At 38.7% G+C, this 23,810-nt stretch overlaps 1 protein-coding gene across 3 annotated transcripts in view; it reads left to right on the plus strand.

Annotated features, from left to right (window-relative positions):
- The window catches only part of gap43 (growth associated protein 43), a 124,242-nt gene that overhangs the window by 95,737 nt on the left and 4,695 nt on the right, over nt 1-23,810 (plus strand). For all 3 annotated transcript variants that reach the window (XM_064302059.1, XM_064302060.1, XM_064302058.1), the window contains exon 2: nt 21,472-22,117. In XM_064302059.1, the coding sequence (XP_064158129.1) occupies nt 21,472-22,117 (646 nt within the window). The remainder of the gene's footprint in view (nt 1-21,471; nt 22,118-23,810) is intronic.

The following is a 23,810-nucleotide window of genomic DNA, read 5'->3' on the forward strand; positions in this document are numbered from 1 at the left end:
ATTCAGTGTTTCTCTTCTTTTTGCTGGTGAGGGTGTTAGCCGTGCGCTGCATTAGTATTCGAGAGTGTGGCTGCGAGCCGCACGCCCGAACAGCACAGGATTTCAGCATCTTCATATTGCTGTTTAAATGTCAGCTTGTATGAGTCATTTTAGCGGTGCTGCTGTACTTAGGGCTGGGTGAGGCATCTTTCTCTCTCTCTCTCTCTCTCTCTCGTCCTCTCTCGTGGCGCTGCGTGCAACCGTGAACACCATATCTGCACAGAACACGGCCAGGCTCTCAGCTCCTCTGTTCGGCAGTTATGCCAAAGCTTACTGCCATGCACGCTGGGTTAGAAAACACTGTACTTTTGAAGAATCGCTAATGGATGAGAGGGGCAGGTGGAGGGAGTGTTCAGATAAGTGCATCGGTGTGAGCGTGGCTGCTGCTTCAGGGTAGTTTCCATTAAGGAATACAGCACCGTTGCCCCGCGATTTGAAAGTAGAGCAAAACTGTATGTAGTCACTGTCTGGGAGGCTGAAGTAAGGTGAAGCCGCAGACGTCTGAGGCAGTGCTGAGCTGCCTTTGTTCAAAGAGGAGCAGACAGATTTAATTATTGGAATGAAGTCAGCAGTATTCCTGGCACATGGCTAAAATCGACTACTGCTGTATTTTACAGCTCCGACAGAAAAAAAAGAGAGAGAAAAGAAAAGGATTTGGTACGGAGGAGAGAGGAGAAGAGGCAATGCTGAGCGTGTGAGATCTCCACCTGCTCTGCAGAAGAGAGCTGGGGAAAGGGTGTGGCGCAGAGGGAGTGGGCAGCAGCAGCAGCAGAAGCAGCGCATTATAGCACAGTCTGCATGGGCTGATCGAGCTGCAGACTGCATCTGCTTCTCTCCTGCCTTTCATTCCAACCGTCTACATAGCTCTGCCGTCACTGCCAATCAAGGGAAAACAGGGCTTTAACGCCTGTCTGTCACAAAGCTCAGGCAGAGCTGAAAAAAATATATATACGTGAAAAAGGCAAACCATCCTTTATCCTCAAACACCTTATTTCAGCACAGAAGACCTCCACACCCCTGCCAGTGCCACAGTCCCAAAACCACCAGCCCTAAAGACATGGACACGGGTATCTTTAATGCTTTCTTATCGATCTGTAGTGTGCTAAATGATTGACAAACCACGAGCATGGATTAGAATGACAAGAGAACTCATTTGATATCTGTAGATAGGCCTTTTCTTTTTAAAACCACCCAATTTGTGAAGAGTGAAAGTGAGGAAAAGGTATCTGACATATGTAAAGGTAAAGAAAGCAAATATGCATCTGTTTCTCTCTCTCTCTCTCTCTCTCTCCTTCTCTCCTAATCTAGTCATGATAATCCAATGAATTTGTGTTCTCTGTGTCTTAAAGCTACTGTTTCTGTCTATGAAGTCTACAGTGAGGCAACAGTAGATCATTAGAGGGCAGAGTGACTTTAAAAATCCATTTATGACACCAAGAGCCATCCACCACAGCAAGGGTGTGGTTCTCCTCAGTTTCCTTACCCGCAGGGATGACAAAGGAGCAGGGGATATTGGCGGTGGGGGGGGAGGGAGGTTTAATAGCCTTCTAGGAAATATTGAACCCACAAGGAAGACTGTTTAAGTGGAATCTGTTCTGCTTCTGGTCTATCACTGTTCTGCTTATGGTCTCCCATTTATTTCCATGTTCAATTCCATACTTTTACATTTATAGCTGTTATAGATTCTGTTTTAGGGTATCTGAGTTCTAAAATTCTAACTATTAGCATTTTATAATAAATCTTTTGTTTCTCCTGATAGTGTTTTTTGGTCCTATATAAGAAAAGTGTCCTAAAAATAAAGTTTGCCATTGCTAATTGTCCTGCATGTATTTTAGATGTTAAAAGATGGTTTGGCAGATTTAGGGTTAAGCGGAACATGTAGTCATACTTGTGCCAATGAGATCATCACCAAGATAGCAGATGATCTCATTGCATTGTCTTACCTCTGAGCCATTGCATGACAGCAGTGCACTGTATGGTTACACAGCGTATTACATACCATATTTTCATTAGAAATGTACCTGCTTACTGGAATCCAAGTGTTAACTGAATAGATCTTCAGTCTGTCTGTTTGCTTTACAATTGACACCAGGAAGCATACTAGCTTCTATTCAAATACTGAAGCAATGCCTACCTAGATATGACGTATTTGAACAAAAAAAGAATTTTTTAAATTCAATGTGACTTGAAACTGCTAAGATGTTTCTGATTCATCCATTTATATAACATCTCATTAGTTTTCAAGGTGAGGCAGAGAGGTCTCTGCTTGGACACGTCTGTCAGTAAATCAATTGAACTATAAAATGTCATCACTCAAACTAACTTAGGATAGAACACTGCAGATTCCTTATGAATAAAGATATTTAGCCTGTAGTGATGTGACCTGGTTTTTGATGCCGGGAAACGCCTCTTTAGCATTAAGGGGGCTGGAATATGCAGTCACACCTACCGTTCCATCTTCTGCGCCGTATTCCCATATTCTCTGCCCATCACCTCCACACACTTCTCACTCCAGCACACGGATGTTTCAGGGCTGGAACAGCTCGCACTGCTGGAGTATATGTCCCCATATTTAAGGCACATGCGTGGTTTATTATCCTGCAAGGAATATTCTGCTGGATTCTCCAGTCTTGCAATTCATGAATGAATCATGAATTGTCCATAATCATCTCTGCTGGGGATCGACTTTGTTTCTCTTTATTAAGATCGGATGAGAAGACGGTTTCAACACCTCTCCAAAATCCAATCTAGAGAAACTAATATATATGCGACAGGGGTAAGATCCATCAATGCCATAAATTCTGTGGGTCATAAAACGAACTCCCCGCCTTAGCCTGTTTCAGCATTTGCACAAGACTCATACACCAATGCCTTTGTATCCGGTTTGTAGAATGGTCAAGGAACATATCTAAATTCCTTCAGGGTATATGGATTTTAATACACATTTTCCACACATGTAATTTTCCTTTGAAATGCATTTGGTGAAGTGAAATGAATGTGCTATTTTTTAACACAACCACCATCACCACTTGAAGCAAAATGCAGATATATAGACAGCAAGGTAACCAACAAGATATTTGGTTGTCTGACTCCAGGGCTCCTTGCCAATCTGTATGGCCATCTGTGCTGACTGTAATCTACTACTGTTTCAGTTCAGGAACCTTTTGATATAGGGAGAGGGAAGATTTAGGAGTGAACAAGAGGCAGTGCAAAAATAACAAATCATGATTTTATAAAACACTAGAGCGGCTACAACAAAATAGTCTGGTAAGACAAAAGTTGCAAATGTACATAGATAAATTGATCCTAAAAATGTGTAGAATTATGTAAGCAGAATAATAACAAGGGACAGAATGTAACTACAGAAAAATAGCAAATCATTTGGAATCTGATTCTCCTGTGGTAATTGCCTGAATGTACGAACTGATTCTACTCCCATTGTCTATTCTACAAGTTTCAAGCCAATGCTCAGTAGAAGTCATGCAACACTTTTGCTTCAAGTCCAGTTAAAGATCAGCACATTGGAATCAAGCTGTGTTGATGAACAGTTGAAATTTCTTACATGGCTGACAGACAGCCAGCTGGCCAAATTACGTGGGCCTGATTTTGATGTGCAGATAATTAGCCAGCAACATGATTTTAAATATTCTAGCCATTAATGTGCCCATATTCGTGTGACCTAATCTGTGTAATAATCCAAATTTAAATACTTAAAAGTATTGGACTGGAGCCCTGTGCAAGTTAGGGAGACTGGGGAATGTGCAGTGTCCTTCCATGTTGTGTATCTTCCTGTTAAAGAAATTCTGGGGAGACCCCTCATATATCAGTAATTGGTTGTGAATGGTATGTGTCATGGTGTACAGTGATGAAATATGAACAATTTAAATTGGCTGACCTAAGACTCTGGTGGCCTTGGACCTTCCTTACACTGGAAACAATGGCAGTTGGTGTGCAGTGGGGTTGTGTAACCCCTCTGGACAAAACTCTCTTCAATCCTGCAGAGCATTTAATGGTGGCCATGAAGGCATAAAAAGAAGAGGGAATTCAGTGCCATGAATTCCAAGGACCTCAAAGCAAACTTTTGTCCACTGAAAAAAAAGAAAATGAAAAGATTCTGTCGATAGACCTTAAAGTTTTACTTCAATTTGTTACACCCATAAATTTTGAGCTTTTCTCAGTTGAAAATTTTGAATTGATTCAAAAGAACCTAAATATTTTCAATTGGGAAAACATAAAAAATATAGGTGTAATAAATTAAAGTAAAACTTTCGGTTTATCCAATCGAGCATTTGTTCAATGATGCAGGAACTCATTAGTTCTACCTTCGAATGGTTGATTCACAGTCATAGCTACTTTAATGTTTCAAAAAATGAATGAAAGTGTTTGATCACAATTGTATAAGTTACAGAAAAAATTCTTCTGGTTCAGATCATTGGTACATTCAGCATTGATTAATTCATTTAGTCTTTGATTTTCTCTGAGATATAAAATGGTATAATAATAATAATAATAATTATTATTATTATGTTTCCTAGTAAATCTAATGGTTATTACTGTATTACTGGTTATTATGCTAGCTATACAGTATATCCAGTCAGATTTACGATGCCGAAGCGGAAACGGACTGTTAACGATGTTACAAGAGGTGTGAGGCTGAAGAAAGTCGTTTTTCGACTATCGATACAGCGGTTTTGTATACAGCTGTTCCAGTTAGTGTTATGCCATTGACATCAGGAGAGAGTTTGTTATAAAATTTTATATAATTATGTATTATGGAGAGTGCATTAACTCTCTAGCGTTAACTTGCCTTATATCTTACTCCAATATCCTGTTACCCAATACGTGAATAACTCCAAACCTAGCAGTTTTCATTCTAACCTGGCTGAGAGGGACGAGAAAGACTTTATGTCTACAATGCGCGACCAAACCATTTTAAAAAGCAAGACAGTAGTTGATGAATCTAAAATAAATTGAGTAATTGCAAATTTTAAAGAAAATGTAATGACAAAAATAGACAAAATTGGTGCTAATTGTATAAGAAGAAATAACTATTTTTTTTCATTATTTTTATGGAATTTTTTTTTGCTTAACAACGGGAACTATTAAGTTTTGCTTGACAATGCTAAAACAATATGGTCAAAGTGCCACAGAGGAATATTTCAGCTGATTAAGTTGATAAAAATCAATAAAGTTAAGAATAATTATTATACAACGGATAGTTCCGGTCCTTGATTCTGATTGGCTGAGCTGCGTTCAAAGTCGTTATAAAATACTCTATAAACATACACCTGTGACCGCATTACAATTTCAGTATTACTGTGCCAATTAGTCACCCACACAATGCGGTCCGTTTGCTGTTTTCATGTCTGTTTGTTGCTTGGCAACCATTCTGCTAAATGTCGCTAAAGAACTACTCCGCTCTGCATCGTGCCTAACTACGCCCCTTAGCTGTTGTAAAATCACTGTAAATCACGGCCTCTTGTGGCTTATTGCTTTAATATATAATCATTGTTGGTAACCATTGTATAAGGTAATTACCTGTGTAATAAGTGGGATAATCCCCTCCAAGGTGATCAGCTATCGGGAAATAATGACCTTTTGAAGAGGTTCTTTGCCTCCACAGTGGTCATTATTTCCTGATAGCTTACCGCCTCAGAGGGGATTATCCCTTATGTAAAATATATGTATATGTAGTATATATCATCGTTGTAATGTAAAACTAATTTACTAGTTGCCTGGACGACGCAGTTAATGGTGGAAGTTTTGGTTGCTAACTAGCTAGTCATTTCCGACACAGCTATGTTGATTTGCTAGATAGCTTGTTAGTATTTATGCCTATATTTAGGATCAGGCATTTTTAGTAATGCAGTCACTCAGGCTACTCTTCAATTGTGAAGAGACCTCATGAGTCTTTAATGGTCTCAGATACATAAAAATCCTTTTATGACTAAAGAACATTCATAGCTATCATTTTTACTTCTTGAAGTAGTACATTTACACAATTCTTACAGTTTCATTTCAAAATTTAATTCTGTGAAGCTTTATACATGCAGCCTCAGACCTTCAGGCATCTCTCAGATGTGGTCAAGAATTGGATTTGATGATGTAATTTTGACAGTAATTGCAAAACGTAATGAAATTTTCAAAGAGCACATCACTGCTAGCTTTATAAAGATAGCAAGCTACATGTCAGTTTATTGGAGAATTGTTACTACTGTAGCTACTTTACAAGCAACCTTTCACTTCTCCCTTCATTCCAGCATCATAGAAGACGTAATCTCTGATTCTGATATCGCAATACAGCCGTTCAGTGATAGCTATATCAATGCCTGCAGGTGCAACGACTCTAGCTAGCTTAGCCCCTAATTTAGGATTTACTCTAATCCACCTTTAGCGAGTAAATTTGCCTAGCATCATATGCTGATTTAAGTCGTTTTCTATTAGCATTGTTGCAATAACCTTATGCACATCAAGTATAGGTTAATTCTTTAATGTAAAAGAGGGCTAGCTATAAATAATTTGATAGTATCTCATTTCCTCATTCTATCACATCACAAAATATGAAGTAGTTGGTCATTCCAACGATTGTTGAAAAAGGAAGGCGGGGCCAATAGAGTAAGTGAATAGACCTTTAAGGGCTTATTTCTTGCCTTTATTTTAATAAAATTATGTTTTGTAATGTTGCGAATCATAAAATAAGACAGCTCCTTCCATTTGGCTGGTATATTTAATTAATTAATTTTTAAAAACATCTGGTGCTTATCCTTTAAGATACAATGAACAATAAAAAATGTGGCAGTGGCACAAGAGCGCAGTTCAACCAATCAATGGCCAATACATCACAACATTCAGAGAAGTTGCAGAGAAACTGACAACGTATTACAACCCTGATGCACTACAAAAAAATAAAAATAAAAATGTTTCTGTCAACCACTGCAAAAATTAGGGTCTTTGACCCCAAGCAAGTCTACACAATTGCAAAAACTCCCTCTCGACTTGGTTTTAGGATTTGTCAAGAACTGTTCTTCCAAACTCATCAGTTACTAATTACTTGCACAAGAATACAGCACTGGGACAGAGGTGAGAAATTTTTGAATATTGTGCAGAAAGAAAAACAACACCTGTCTGTTCCAACCAACTGTCAATGCAGAAAGATGTGTTGTCTCTTCATATGGACAAGTTTACACCAAGCACTGTCAAGCAATGATAGAGAACACTGTTAAAAATTGCCATGAATAAATTAACAAAGTTTAAAAATCACATTTTAATTTAATTATTATGGATACCCTTCGATTTAGAATTTTTGTGTAGGTGATATAACTGATATGTTTGTATGCATGCTCCTTCCGACAACAATATAACACAATGCTATTAAAAAATGTTTCTGCCACATGTCTGAGTTTATAATAACCGCACTGAATGCAACTCATGACAATGAGGGAACATTGCTGTCAATCATGGTTGAGTGGCAATTGACATATTAACTTGGATGAGTAGAGCGGTACAAAATGATAATTGTATAATGCGGGCAATCAAAGAAGACCCTCTGACCTCACACAAGTGCTCCCACTATGCTTGACTGCTGTTCATCAGGTTATTGATCTATAAGATGGCATAAAGTTTATTTTTCTCTCCAAAGACACCTGATATTCACACTTACACATATACTTAACTGATGTAAAACCAGTTAAATGGGACATCCTTTCTTGAGTAGGATTAGTAATATATATGTTCCAGTATTGTAACTGAGAATTTCAGAGCTATCTTTAGAACATTATTGATAATATATGTAATTTTAAATTAGAAAAAATAAGAAAATAAACAAATTATTGGATTGAATGCTAAAAATGGATGGTTGATTAACTTATTTTTTTAGATCAAGAATAATATTCATATCTACACAAACAACATCTTTGAATTAAGAGATCTACACGTCATGCTCTTCCACTCCTTAAATTCAGATACTCTGCTTAAAGTTATGTTATGTGAGGAAATTGTTCATGTTGTATCAAATCAGATTAATTAAGTGGTTTGCAATATTCAGGTGAAATATTCTATGTAATAATTATGTTTGGCAGAGATTATTCAATACAGTACGGTTCTGCAGGGCTAGAGTCCTAACAACAGTGGGTACTGGCTTCTGATTGGTGCATCAGGAGTTACTACTTCTACCTGAACAGGCACACTGAGTAACTGAGAAAGAGAAAACTTTGGAAGAGGTTATTTGTTTATATCCATTTATTATTCAACTTACATTTATTATGAACAGTACTTTGCTGTTGGTACTATATGCAGCATGTTGCTGTAGATTTACAATATGTTTTGTGTGATTTTGTTGTGGCTGATGAAATATTACAGCAGTGTTACTTTTAGTGGACCAATCAGCTCACACTAATATTAACTGATTTTTTTATTTTTTATTTGTTGAGAACAGGTGGTTGAAGGTGAAATTAATTATCAATCTTTGTAGTTTTGGAGTTTTAGTTTTTGAAAAGAATATTGTATGATTGCAGTCTGCGCTAATGGTAGCCTAACTGTTTCACAAATTCCCCTTATTGCAACTGCCTCTCCCCCAGAGACCTGGGTTTGAATCTCGTCAGTTCCCAGGGCTTACATTGGTGTCAGAAGTGCAGTTGTAGCCGCCTGTAAGTGAAATGTGAGCATGAGCTGTCAAATGAATTACATTAGCTTGCTTGCTAATTGCTGCCAGCAGGTTTCCGTAATTTCAGCATTTTCCTAAGTGTGGAAGAAAATAAATGATTGATGTGATCTAATGATTTTTAGTTAGGTGTTTACTCATGTTTAGTGTATTGAACTAATACACTTTTATTCAAAAACTCAAATGATTTTAGGCAATGGGTTTCCATGCCAATTTCTATTAAAGTCAATTAATCCGGGATTTCAATGTGTTTACCTTGCAAAGTATGTCGGCCTAGCAGTCTGAATGTGAGTCCAGAACATGAGTTGGCATTCTGTAGAAAGGAAAGACAAGCCTGGGAAATGTAGGCTTTCTGAACATTTGCACCCATCCAGTCAGCTCAAAAGGCAAATTAGACCAGTGGCTCGGATTCTCTGTAAACTTTATTATTAGTTTAGCATAATTCACTTTGTAACAGTCTCAAAGGGAAGTGGATATATTGATTCCAACAACCTAATATCTTTGTGAACAAAAAAGTGAAGAAACATATATCTCCATATATTTTCAGTATTATTTTCCTGTACCTGTGTAAACATACACATACAGAGACCTCCGAAGTATGGTAATGGTCAGTTGAAATAGTTCTTTTTGATATATACTTAAGGCATTTGGATTTGAGATCAAACAATGAATATGAGACAAAAGTACAGACAATCTGCTTTTATTTCATGGAATTTAAATGCATGTATGTTTTACCATTTTACAGAAACAGATGTTTTTGTTTGAGGCAGGAAATTGGTACAGTATACAGCAGTTCGGAAAGTCTTGAAAAAGAAAGAAACCACTGGTGGACTCAAAAATAAACACCCTGCAGGTTGGCCAAGGAACACAGCTGCAGTCGTTGACAGACGAATCCTATGAGTTGTGAAGAAAAACCCTAAAACACAAGGGTCTGTGACATCATCAGCAGTCTCCAGGGGGCAGGGGTGAAAACATCACAAGCCGCCATACGCAGAAGACTTATAGAGGCTGCACTGCAGATTCAAACCTCTCATCAGCTGCAAGAATCGAAAGGCTTAGATTTGAATTCACCCAAACATACAGAGACGAGCCAAAAGAGTTCTGGAACAAAGTTTTATGGACAGATGAGACCAAAATAAACCTTTACCAAAGCGATGGACAGCCAAAAGTGTGGAGAAACAAACAACCCATGATCCAAAGCACCCCCCGCCCCCATGTGTGAAATATGGAGGAGGGTAGTGTCTTGGCTTGGGTATATATGGCTGTTTCTGGAACAGGCTCTTGATGATGTCATGGAGGATGGCGTCAGTAGGATGAATTCGGAAGTGTACAGACAGATATTGTCTGGCTATGTATAGAGAAATTCCTTCAATCTCGTTAGCCAGTGCTTCATCCTGCAGCAAAACAATGATCCCGGACACACTACCTGTGCAAACAAAGCATTCATCTTTGGGAAAAAGTGGAAGGTTTTGGACTGGCCAAGACAGTCACCTGATTTAAATCCAATTGAGCATGCATTTCATCTTCTGAACAGGAGACCACAGAAACCTCTGGAAACAAAGATCAACTGAAAGTAACTGCAGTGAAACCCTGGAAAGGCATGTTCAAAAAAGATAACAAATGTTTGGTGATGTCACTGGGTCATAGACTTGATGCAGTTCTTGCATTTAAGGGCTATGCAACCAAATATTAAACTGTTGCTTTGATTTACTTTTAAGTTCATCCATTAAATGGCGGACACAGAAAACAAAAACAGATTTTGTGTGCAAAAAGGTAAAATATATATTCATGTAAATACCATTAAATAAAATATGATTGTACTTTTGTCTCATATTCATCTTTTGATCTCTAATCCGAATGCCTATAGTATATAGCAAAAGGAACAAAATTCACTTTGCCATTACCATAATTTCTTAGGGGGCACTGTATATGATCAATAAATCATACACATAAAAAACTGTATCTACTGTTACAGTTTCACACTTCGGCATCAAATGTAATGATAATATTATGTTTCTTCAGCCGACCATCGGGAGCCCCCCAGGTGCTTATGGACCCCCGCCCCCCCTCCTCAAACCCACAGCAGTCATTGGTTCCCTGTAGAGGTGAAGCTGGCCCTTCTCCCTTTTCTGTTCACCATAAGCATCTAGTTTTTGTGATCATTTGTAAAGCAGTGGAGAATAGGGACACCTGCCTGCCACTGCCCAAATGCCCCCCCACCATCCCCCACCCCTGGCCTAAAAACTGAACACAGGCATCTATTCAGTCTTTCACTGGATCACAGAATAAAAAAGATTCTGGACACACTCAGTAAATTTAGGATCAGATCCAAATGCAGAATTGAAAATGAAAAGGTCTGAAGCCTTTCTTCTGTTAATACTGTACCCTGCAGCTTGATTTTTGAGCATATTAAATCTTATTAAGAAATCTCATTATGAAATTACCTGATAGATTACAACCCATACTAAAGTCTATATTTTTCTTACTTTAATATATATATGTACAGTATGTATCTGACTAAAATATTACTTTCTCTACTCTTGTAGACTGTAGGTTAATAATGTGATCTTTGATCCATGGGACCCTTGCTTTGCTTTAGATTAGCATGACTGATACTAGGATGGACTGCTATAGATTTCAATGTTTAAGAAAAGGCTTTCAACCCTGAAGGACATACAAAATCAATATATCATTTATAAAACTGGATCTGTAATCTATAATTTATAGATTTGCATAACCATGTGCTTTCTAATTTCTAATTGCATCTCTAATTTTGATTACATTTATGGCTTCATGAATGTCCTTTGCTGGTTTAATGAGTTGTGGAGACAGTTTTGGATAAGTGACTCAAGTCTATCCAGGTGAATACAGGTCTATTTTTGTATTACTAATGTCTTATCAAAGGATCACACAGTCCCATATAAACCATTTATTTTGTCTGTTTTGGTAAATGTTATTTTGTTGATGTCAGTAAATGGCTTCTGCTTTGTAAATGGGAAAGCTTGACAAAGTCCGATCTACTCCAAGAGCATTGTTTCTGTAAGGGTCTTAAATGGCCCTATTTTCTTTGTGAGCATTGAGTCAAGCGCACAGCAGACCACCTGCAGTTTGGAAAATACTTCACCAGATTGCTGTTTCAGTGCAGGTCCGCCATTTTTCAGCTCTAATGTGCAGTGCCTGTCTGGCCTTCCAGCTCCTTCAGCCCTGGCATGCAGCCAGCGTATCTGCAGGTACTCTGTGCTGCCTGACCCTCTAGTCCTAGTCAACCCTTGCTGGGCCATTGGTGCAATTATTCAGATTTAATTGCCATGTAAGAGAGAGATTAGGCTAGCAAGTACAAAAAAAAAACTGTAGCTAGGCGTCTGCTAGTATGTGAGGTACAATAGTGAAATAAATTGTGAAAACAGTTTATTTCACTGTTGGTAAAAAAAACACCTGGCTTTCTGAACAGAATCCTGATTATTAGTTTTGCAGTGGGCTAAAATGAACACTTTTTCCCATTTCATAAATATTATAAAGTCTATGTTGTTTGGCAGGATGGAGATGTAACATATTGCTATGATTGAACATCCCCCCTTTGGCAAATTAATCTACACTCAGATTCCCAAGAGAAAATGATAAAAGAGTGTTTAAACTCCTCTGACCCCTAGATTAGGATCAAATGTGCTCATTCACTTTAATGGCATATGCAGTTCAGTCAAGCCCTCCTTTTTGTCAGATTCAATCAAACCAACCTAATGGTCGTGTGGATCCACCTGGGAATCAAGGCAACAGAAAGAATTTTGGCCTGTGGTCTGTGTTGTCATAGCTGTAGCCATGAGATTTTTTAAAGGCCTGCATCATGCTTCTGGTTGACTGCTTCCAAAATTTCAATCCCTATTGTTTTAACGCATGTATTCAGATATAACATACTCCAAGAAAAAAAGCTGTTTCAACTAAGTATAAAAACCTGTTTCAACTGCTACCAATAGAACTCTTATGGGTTTGAACATTGATAACCAACTCTGTTCCTGGAGATTTCAGGTTTTGATTTCAACTCTAATTTGGCACAGTCTCTCACTAATTAGCAGCAGAAAGATCTCTAGCTGTTGAATGGGGTCTGCTTTGTTAGGGTTGGAATGAAAACCTACAGGATGGTAGATCTCCAGGAACAGGGTTGGTCACCACTGGGCTAGAGTATTCTGCAGGGTTAATTGCAGTCATTCAGGTATTTGGAGAATATCTACATTTTTTGTATTCAATAATGTTTTAGACATTTTTTGTGCGGTTGTGTTTCCTGTATTTACTAGCATTGTCGAAAGTAGCCAACATCCGCTGACATGCATTTCTGCATACCCCACCACATTGAGTGACTAGTCATTCCTTTTAAGGGCTACATTTGCATTTAATGGCAAAGCGAATGCACGTGTCTTTGTTTCACCTGAAATGGGTTTCTTACCTTGTATGTGTATAGCAGTAAAGCAAAGCAGTCATACAATACAGTGACCTTGGGGCGGCAGTCACTATAATGCTTATATATAATTTAAAAATAGCTTCCTAATGATACTACAATGAAAGCATTTACAGTTTCTGCTACCAAGTTAGATTGAACTTGCGCAACCCTGTATGTATGCGCACACAAAAAATGTTTAACAAAAAAAATATATATATATAAGCTACTGGAATAGGAAATAAAATATCAAAATAAATTGAATATAAATAAATGAAAAATGATCAAATAAAGTGTATATATTTTTCCAAACAGTTCTTCATAAAATATTGGGCTGGGTGCTGTAAAGGAAATCAATGAAGAAACTGCTGGAGTTTTTTAGCAACTGAATTCAACTGCAGAAAAACATGAGTCTCTTTAAACTCTTTGGCTGAGAAAATTACATCTGTAGTAAACACATGTAGTGGGAAGAGCATGGTCTTTCTGAGATATTTCACTCAGAGGTGTCTTGGGGAGGGGGGAGGGGGGGGGGGGTTACCAGGGAAACCTCCCTATGTTCCATGCTATGCTGGTTTTGTATTTTCACTTACCTTGCATTTGGTCAACAATTTACTGCTTAGTTGCTAACATAATGCTACTCTATTTGACCCCACAAGGGTGATTCGCCCCAGGCCCTACCCCACCATTGAGACGGCCCTGATTTCAGTGAATGTTTTATGGACCAGCTGGTTTACTGACACAAATTGAGCAATAAGTTTATTTTATGAAGTTGCACATCAGTAGCCCTGTAAGGAACAAAATGAAACAAATGAAACTTCAATATTCCAAAGTGTATTTTTCTTGCAGTTAAAATTCAATTACCTTCACAGTCAAAATATAACCTACACCTGGGTAACACATCATTTTACAGCCCCCTAAGTACTAGATATTTACCAGGTAAATACATGGTAAAAATAGGCAATTATTGGGTAATTGTCACTTGTGAAAAAAGGTAAATAAACCTGAAACACAGGAACATTACTTTTATTACAGTTCAAAACTCAGTAAAATCATGGTATTAAATGATGATTCCTTTTACAGTCCTGTTTCAGCTGACTTAGTTAGTGATAAATTACTTCTTAATAATTAAGTTGTACATACTGGTATGTTTTTAATTGCTAATTAGGGATACGAGACGTGCTTTGAAATTGTATCTGTAATTGTGGTAAATCATGGAAAGTCAACTGGGGTGACCGTGCTAGGTTTGATGCTAGGCTAGTTTTATATTTTGACTTAGTTCATGTTTGGTCTAGGTGCTCACATAATTTTGGGCCCCGCGACGGTGATTTGCCCCAGGCCCTACCCCACCATTGAGATGCCCCTGATTTCAGTGAATGTTTTATGGACCAGGCTTGTTTACTGACACAGATTCAGACTCTATTTTGTGAAGTTGCACATCAGTATCTCTTTAAGCAACATAATGAAACGACCAAAACTTTTTTTGCGTTAAAAAGTAAATTACCAGTATATTACCTGAGCCTGGGTAACAATTGCTTTTACACGGATCACCTAATATTAATATAGGTGTAAATACCCCCAAATAAAGCTGACAGGGTGCATTTTAACCTCATATTCATTGTTTTATTTGAAATCCAATATGCGGGAGTACAGAGCAAAAACAACAAAAATTGTGTCATTTTCCCAATAGGTTTGCATTTAACTGTACATTGCCGGCTTCAAAAAGCATCTTAAATACAATATCTCAATTTTTTGTCAAGATTTCATCACATCTGGTTAACAAGCCTCTTATTAAAGAAAGGCTTGCTAAATGTTAATTTTAAGTTTGTGAGCTAGTTAGCTTAGCTAGGTAGCCATTTATTTCAGTTTTAATCGTGATTTTGCGTGCTCACAAACTTATAATGGATATTCAAATGGCAGACCTTAAGAGTCTGGCAGTTTTGAGCTGATAACCACCACCTGCTTCCTGTGTATGCAAGGCCTCGTTTATTTTGCCTGCAGGTGTAACGTTAGCTGCTAATGCAGTAGTATTTACACGTTAGAAAAATAACTGACTCTGTAGGCTTAACAAACAACACTACTATTGGCTCATTGATATACAAACCAACTACTAAAATATTATTTGTAAACTAAAATATAACTTGCTGCATATGTACTGTAACGATTGAGAAGCAAGATTGAGATTTGAACTGGCATCGCTCACTTGCTCAGTGGCTCCAAAGACAAATGTGTTGCCAATCAACTAAAGACGAAATTGCCGTTTGCTAAGGGTGACGTCGTTATTTTGATCCCGAGGGTTGCGTCGGCAGAGAGTGTTGTCACAGTTCCCTACAAGGCTTTCGCTTTACTACACACCACTGTGCTTACTAGGTAATTAGCCGAGCTACACCTGCTACACTTTCCCTCAAATGTACATGAATCGGATTGATTATGTCCCAGTCTGGCCCTATTTTTGCAGTCAAGAAGCAAATGTACAGTGCTAGTGGTAATGCAAGGCTATGGCAATTAAGGCACGTCCAACTCAATTTCAGAAATTGGGTGACTGGGGGCAATAGCGCGACTGCAGTTTGCAGTCGTAACTCTATGTTATTGTTTGTTTCAATTGTGCACTAACCATTTGTGATCACCTCAAACGTAATGTGATTTATTGTAGTGGCAAGTGTACAGCTTTTTGGTGGCATTACTTCTAAGGAATTCCGTAAAAAGTGAACACTGTTACAATTCTGTCGGTTCTCCCCTATTCAAATCATCTTCGTGATCATGAGGAGTAATGACATTCTGTGATCATCAGTAATTTGAAATAAAGTATACAAGCCAACATATTTTTCTTTGCACAAATATTATCATTTTATGTAGTGAAATACTGGACAAAGCGATACATGTTCAAGCTGATTATGAAATTTCTACCAGTATGATGCACTTGACTACTCAGTTATGTTGGTATGAACAAATATATATAGGAATTTGTTATGATTATTACTTGCTAAACTCAAATTCTAATTATTTCTACATGTTTGTTTTATGTTGATATTACATATTACATTTATTATGCCAAGGAGAGATATTACATTATTCATCATAATATAATTATTATATAATTGCTATCCATTATTCATTCCAGTACTGTAGCTATCATTTTAACTACAGTCAATTAAATGAAAAGGTTGTTCAAGTTACGTTAATTGTCATTCTTCTCATTACAGACGGGCGTAAGAAAAAGAACAAATATAGTATCTCAGGAACCACAATGCAGAATAAAAACAGCCATAAACAATAAAAATATAAATGAAGACAGGAATTAAAATGATAAAAAAAGAAAAAAAGACAGTGAATAATAGATGCAAAGTATGCATTTTTCCTGCTTCTGGGATTTATATCAAAGTCAAACTGGACAGCATATGAAAACCATTGATTGGCTTTTGAATGGGCTGTGATCATGTGCGCATTGCATGGGAAAGCCCTGAAATGAACAATCCGCCATGCCCTTATGCCTAGGACCTGGTCTGAGCAGGCCAGTGGCAAGTGTGGCAATGGCATCTTTCCCACCCCCACAGTGGGCTCTGTGCTTGGGAATATTTGTATGAAATGGAAACAACTGTTTGAAAAATAACTTTTTACTCAGCCAGAAAAAGACAGTCACAAGTGATTTTGAAACCCCAGAGAATTGGCTGCCCACTTTCAATCTTGAGTTTATTCAATATGCTTCAGGTACTGTACATGTTTTGGTTTAGTTTCCCACATTCTTGGTAATTCCGGTGTCATAGGCTTCTGGACTTGTTTTCTTGGATACAGGCTCAAAGCTGCATCCATGAAGGCTTCTTAAAAATGAGATCAGGACTGCAATCACCTCACAATGAATCAGACTCAATTTGGAAGTTTAGAGACTACTACTGGTGCATTCTAGAAATCCAGTGATTACCAGTGTGTTGAATGTCACGTGTCATAATCACAGCTCTTTATTTTTAAGAGAACAATAATCAATGGGAGTTAAATCAATGGTATTAAAAATACAAAATGAACACACTTTTGAAATTAAATCTTGATTGTCTCCTTAGAGAAACAGTGTGTGTAGAGTACAGTATTACGTAAATTGCATGTTGCATTAAAGCTGTGTACTGTATTTGTCATTATGTGGATAGTACAACTTGTTGTTCAGTATTCCCATGGCTTGAACAAGGACTGTTTTTATTAATAACAAGATAACTGAAGAGTTCTGAAAATAGTGTGACACAGTTTTCTTTTCAACAGATTATTTGCTTAAGAACTTCTGATCCTCCCAAAACAGATTGTTTATGGTAACACAAGACTCAAATTTCCTTTCTCACTGGGAAAAAGCACAGCTTTCATAGTTGTTAATAGCATGATGTAAATGTGCTCCTTTTAAAGAGTGGGAAAATTTGGTACATTGAAAAAACTTTGAGGACATAAAAGGTAAAAAGAAAACCTGTGTTGCCATGGTGTGAGTGTCCTACTCATTATGTTTTTTTCTGACTGTGTATTGATAAAGTGGGCCAGAGCACAGGCAGGATTTAGTAAGCAAAGCTCTGCTTCCCATGCAAATGTGGGTTCAGGTGATGGGGACAGATGGCGCAGGCCGTGGGGTGAGAAGATTTCAGGCTGCAAAGCAGAGCAGTACAGGAAGACCTGCTGTCCCATATTCCTGCAGCGCGTGCTCTCTCTCAGATGAAACTTGTGTTTCTGTACATGCTCCGACCTTCCGAAATTACCCCCTGCATTACAAAGACAGCACTCTGAGCGAGAAACAAAATGAAATTGTGATCGCCAAGACCCCATTTGGAAATAGAAGAGAGAAAACTGTTTTTTTTCCAGCAGTTTTAGCTCTCCCTCTGGCCATTAAAAGAAAGCAGTTTAAGTGCTTTTACATGGGAACTGGGAAAATTCTAGAATTTCCTAGGGTTTGGTGAACTTTAGAACCAAACATTCACTTGGGCTGCATGGCCAAATCCTGCTCTGAGCAGTTCTTACAGCATTCACTCTACCACAGTACAATGATACATACTGCCTATACGTATGAAGATATGGTTTTTTCATGAGCAGAATGCAGAAACATTAGGATATTTAGGAAGTTCTGTGTATATTACATTTTAATAACTCTTTTAGGCGTCCAGTAAAATATACTGGTGCCACAACATAGAAGTGTGTTTTATGTATTGATTAAAAATGTGAGTAATCTACTGTATAACAGAAGGACTTTCAAGCCATCCAAGCTTGGGTTTGGCATATAATCATGAATGAATCGATCACTGAACTGAATCTTCGAAGGATTCTTGTGTCTCTGATTTCACTACAACCCCTTTACTACAGTTCCAGTTACAATCTGTTCCACAGGTTGTAGTCTCATATAAACATTCTCATGTGCTACTTTGTCAGAGGTGTTATTTTTTGTTCAGTTTAGTACCACACACACCACACTGTCTACCATAGCTCTTCCATACAGGGCAGGCAAAAATGGAATTTAGTTTCTCCACTGCAGTTCACACAGATAAAACATTTGCGAAATACATTCATTATGTATTATTCACAGATTTTCTAGATTTATTTATTTTTTTATGTTTTAAAGTTCTCATATATATATTTCATTACAACACCCTAAAATAATTATCTGCGCCATAAGCTTTCTAATTTAATGTTAAGTGTTTTGCATTGCACTGTGTTATATGAAAGTTATTTTTTTAAACAATGATTTAAGATACCACGTATTTCATGAGATACCATTGAATGTGTTTTGGTTAGATACCATAAAATATATTTTCTTGGATACTATGCATTTGTATTTTATTTGAAGAATTACCTCTCTTTGTATACAAGTTGGTTCCTGCTCACTTTTCCAAGTGACAAAGTCAAGTCTACTAGTATATCCAGGAGGGTTCATGAGTTTATGAGCACCCAGCTGATGTCTCTGTGTAGGAGGCGTATGAGGTTGAGAAGGTAGCACAGTAGCCACGTCTCAGAGAATGACCAGCAGCTGACACCTGCTGGCTGGTTCCTGTGCACACCTCTGGAAAACTGGATTGTGGAAGCTTGGCAAACACTCACAACAGATTTCATGAAATGCTGCATCTCAAACAATCTTGCTGGACGTGGTGACGGCATGGTGGTGGTGTTGTGTATCATAATCAAATAATCGTTTTCTTGAGGATCCACAACTGTGCAAGTTGAATGTGCTGTTTTATTAAGTGTGTGGTAAATATGGTTTGGATTTTTATAAAATAAAACACAACTTAAAAAAAAAAAAAATAACAGTTGACTCAATCATTAATTGTGAAGATGTATAATAAGCCTTCAGGTTTGGGGCATGCCTACCTGTATGCCAATAATGGTGTTTCAGAATGACATTTGCTCTGTCCTGTTGCCATGATAATCTCATTCATTTTATGACTGAACATGTGCAGTGCATTATAATTCACCAAAGCTATTAAATCCTTAGGGCTGATATACATAGTGGAATCTGTGTCTCTCAAATAAGATTATGAGATTGTATATGCCACTGCCTGAAGGGTAAGAACAATTGCTATGATCATTCAATGTACAGGTAGCTAAATTCGGTAAACTCCCTTCTTAACCTCCTGTATTCTGTGTCTGGCTTGGCCGCCAGCCAACGATTACACTTGTCAGCCTCACTGAGCCTCAGTATTCTCACGCGCTGAAATGTAATATCCTGTGGCGGTGATGACCTTCTAATTCAGTGGTAGATCAAGGGTGTCCTCCAATTCAGGGTGCCTCTTAAGGAATTAACATGAGCAATAAATAACAATTTAGGAGTAAACTCAAAAACATTTAATTGCTATTGGTAACCAGTAGAGCCCAATAATTAAATGTCAACATAATTTGTACGTGAAAGCACTTATTTACAAATAATTAGAAAAAGACAATAGAAGCATTTTTAGAAAAGATATATTTTGCTGAAACGCAGTGGTTGTTTTATACTCGTGTCTTTTATGGTTGGAGGCTGCTGTGGTCTGTCTGCTTCCTCAGTGAAGACAGTCAGGTAGATCCAGCAGCTTTGCTGTGGGAGTGGTGTAGCTGTCCTCTGTGGAAGAGCTGCTTTGGTGTGGGAGTGGAGGCCCTGTCCCAAATGGGAGAGCTGCTCTGGTGTGGCATTGGAGTTCCTGTCCCAAATGGGAGAGCTGCTCTGATGTGGGATTGGAGTTCCTGTCTTGTATGGAAGAACTGCTCTGCTGTGGGAGTGAAGTTCCTGTTTTGTGTGTAGTAGCTGTCCTTCGCCTGCATGGTGATGCTGAGGGATTCTGGTCCTAATTCCTGAGCTTCTGTCCTTCAGGTTTAGTTTTCTCACTGAAACCAATGTCTTGGCCTCAGGCTCACTCAGTAGCTCCTGTTGCACGTATTGAGGTGAAGAGTATTGCTGTGTACAAAGACAAGTCTCAGTCTTCTGGAGAATGTCTGTTATAATGCAGGGCTCATCAGAAGACCAAGATGTGAACTATAGAACTAACACACAATGTTATATATGCATGATCAGTGGTGAATGGTTCACTGAGAACAGGAAGTCCATCCCACTTTGGAGCTATTGGTCAATTGTGGAAGAGTTCCTAGTTCTCCTCTGTTGGGGTTGGTTCTCTGTATTAGTCATTTTTTTAAAGAGTTTATATCTGGCATTGTTTGACAGGAATGTGATAAAACTACACCCCCTCAGCCCCCCAGGGTTGATGATGGATAGATGCTATGATGGTGAATAGATTCTATAGATAGATGCTTCATTGAAAGAGCGAAAGGGGATGGCTAAAAAGTTCAAACACTGGTCAGCAGTGAATGTGTATGCCTCAATACACAGCTGAGCGTGCATACCAATATACCATCTTTTCAATTGCATGTTTTCTGTTCATGAAATTTAAGGAAAAACTGAAAGAAATTGAGTAGGAAACTGTTTATGTAAAACATTGTATCATTCCTTTGCTTATGATGATAATGATTATGATGATTAAAACGTTAAAATGACAAATGAAAAAACAAACTGACTTTTAGAGGATGGTAGGAATAACCATGAAATGACCTTTTCTTAGCCCAGGCAAGACTGTGGCCAAGTAACATTAAGAAGGGTGTGCTGTTCACATCTGATCAGGTTTTTTAATTGAATCTCAATGGTGCACTTGAACTGCAAACCACTTCTGGTCATTACTGAACTTGAATTTCACACAATATTAAGCTGTTAATCACATAACTTGCATAAAATGCACAATATACAGAAGGCGTGACAATGCTATTGGGTTACCTTGTGTAAAAAATGCTATATTTTTACCATCAGTGTTGGTTTGCAGCCTGTTCCAGTTTCTTTCTTGGCTTATGATATTAAAATCTATTCCCTCAGGTTGAGAAGAATGAAGATGCTGACCTGAAAATCGAGCAAGATGCCAACAAGCCAGAGGACAAAGCCCATAAGGCTGCAACCAAAATCCAGGCCAGCTTCCGGGGACACATAATCCGAAAAAAGCTTAAGGACGAGAAGAAGGAGGACAGTCCCCCTGTCCAAGAGGGGGCAACGGAGGGAGAGGAGAAGAAGGAGAAGGCCTCTCCGGTGACCGAGTCAGCGGCCGGAAACGAGCCCGCAAACGATAGCAGCGCCGCGACGAATGAAGCCAAAAGCCCAGAAAAAGAAAAGCCAGTGAATTCTCCCACGGCTGCTGCCGCCGCCTCCCCCACCGCCGCCTCTCCCGCTGCTTCCGAACCCAGGAAAGACGAAGCCAAGCCAGAGGAGGCCGCGAAAGCTAAAGAAAATTCCAAAGAGGCAGAAGAGAAGGTGGCACCGGTGAGTGAAAGCAAAGAGACGACTCCCGCTGCTAAGGAGGACGGCGCTGCCGACGCCCCCGCAGACAGCGCCGCGTCGGCGAAGCCTGCGGAGCCGGAGGAGAAGGAGGAGCCCAAACAAGCCGATGTGCCTGCCACCAACGACAGCGAGACCGCACCCAGCAAGGCCCACAGCCAAGAGACGGAGTCCGGCTTGCCTGAGGAGAAAGGTGAGGCGTACTCAGCTTACCTAAGTGACATAGCTTCACACTGAGTGACACACAGAGCGACGAACAGAGCAAAACCCAGAGTGACACACAAAGCAGCACACAGTGACAGAGCAACACACAGGGACACACAGCAACATACAGAGCAGCACAAAGTGTTACAGACAGCAACACACAGCCACACACACAACAGCACACAACAAAACAAGGTGCAAAGCAACACAGAGTGATGCACAGAGCAATACACAGAGCTCCCCATCCTATGATAATTTGACCTGGAATAAATCAACCGTTCTCCCTAACCTTTACACATGAATAAATTGCAGATTTAAATAAATTGCAGACCAGATGTTCAAAGCCCTTGTCACAAAATCATGGCATGGCAAAATGGAAGAACATCAGGCATCATACAGAACTCTTACTCTTGTATGCAGTCTCACAAAGTACATAAATATAATGTTGGGCTGGAAGCTGACTCTCTGTTTCCTTGCATAGTGATTTATAACCTATGTATAGTGGGAGTGGGAATGGGTGTGTGCTGTTTATAACCTGTGTACAGGGGGAATGGGTGTGTGATGTTTATAACCTGTGTACAGGGGGAATGGGTGTGTGATGTTTATAGCCTGAGTACAGGGGGAATGGGTGTGTGATGTTTATAGCCTGTGTACAGGGGGAATGGGTGTGTGATGTTTATAGCCTGTATACAGGGGGAATGGGTGTGGGATGTTTATAGCCTGTGTACAGGGGGAATGGGTGTGTGATGTTTATAACCTGTGTACAGGGGGAATGGGTGTGTAATGTTTATAGCCTGTGCAAAGGGGGCGTGTGTGTGTGATGTTTTAAAATCTGTGCATAGAGGGAATGGGCATGTGATAGTTTAGAATGTGTGCATAGCTGGAATGGTTTCAAGGGAGCTGTTGGCAAGCTTTTCACACGTCACGTCCCTGAAGGCATCTCAATGTACAGATTCCAAAGCACTAGAAGGTAAACATTACATATATATTTACATTGTGAAGGTGGGACTTTGCCTGTGTGGCGCAGACTGCACTGTAGCGTGCTAAGATGCTTGGTCTTGTAAGCAGCATAGAATCACATTAAATGTGGGTGGGGATTATCGGTTCCACTCTCATATACTCACACTGCATATTTCCCACTGCTATATTTGTCACTAGACTTGAAAATTCAGTCCAAAAATGTGTTAAATCCTGTCACAAAAGCAAGTTGGCAACACTGGGAAATGTATTTGTTTTTGTTTTATTGCAGACTGAATTGTTTAACCTGAATATTTAGCCATGTTTGCACTCTCTGACATGTCAGGAAATTAGTGCATTGTAAGTGTATAATATCTTAAGAATATTTGTTATACCTTGTATTTGAATACCCTGAAATGAATAGTTTGAAGTCTTTTAATGTAATTTTTATTTTGCAGATTAATCTATCCAGAGCAGGTTACAATGCAGGAGAAACATAAGTGCATTAACACTCCCAGACCAGTGAGGGTAAATGCAACAAGTAGGCTAGTGCAAGTTCACCGTGCATACGGAATTGTATGCAATTTTGAAGGCATACAAAATTTAACTTTAAAAATTCAGAGAATGCTGGCAATGCAGAGAATGGTAAATTTAGAATATCTGTCATTTGGTTCCTGGATCAAAAAATATGATTAGGAAACATCATAAACACTTCACAACATTGA

The sequence above is a fragment of the Anguilla rostrata genome, chromosome 12 (assembly GCF_018555375.3).
Source record: "Anguilla rostrata isolate EN2019 chromosome 12, ASM1855537v3, whole genome shotgun sequence".
Classification (NCBI taxonomy): domain Eukaryota; kingdom Metazoa; phylum Chordata; class Actinopteri; order Anguilliformes; family Anguillidae; genus Anguilla; species Anguilla rostrata.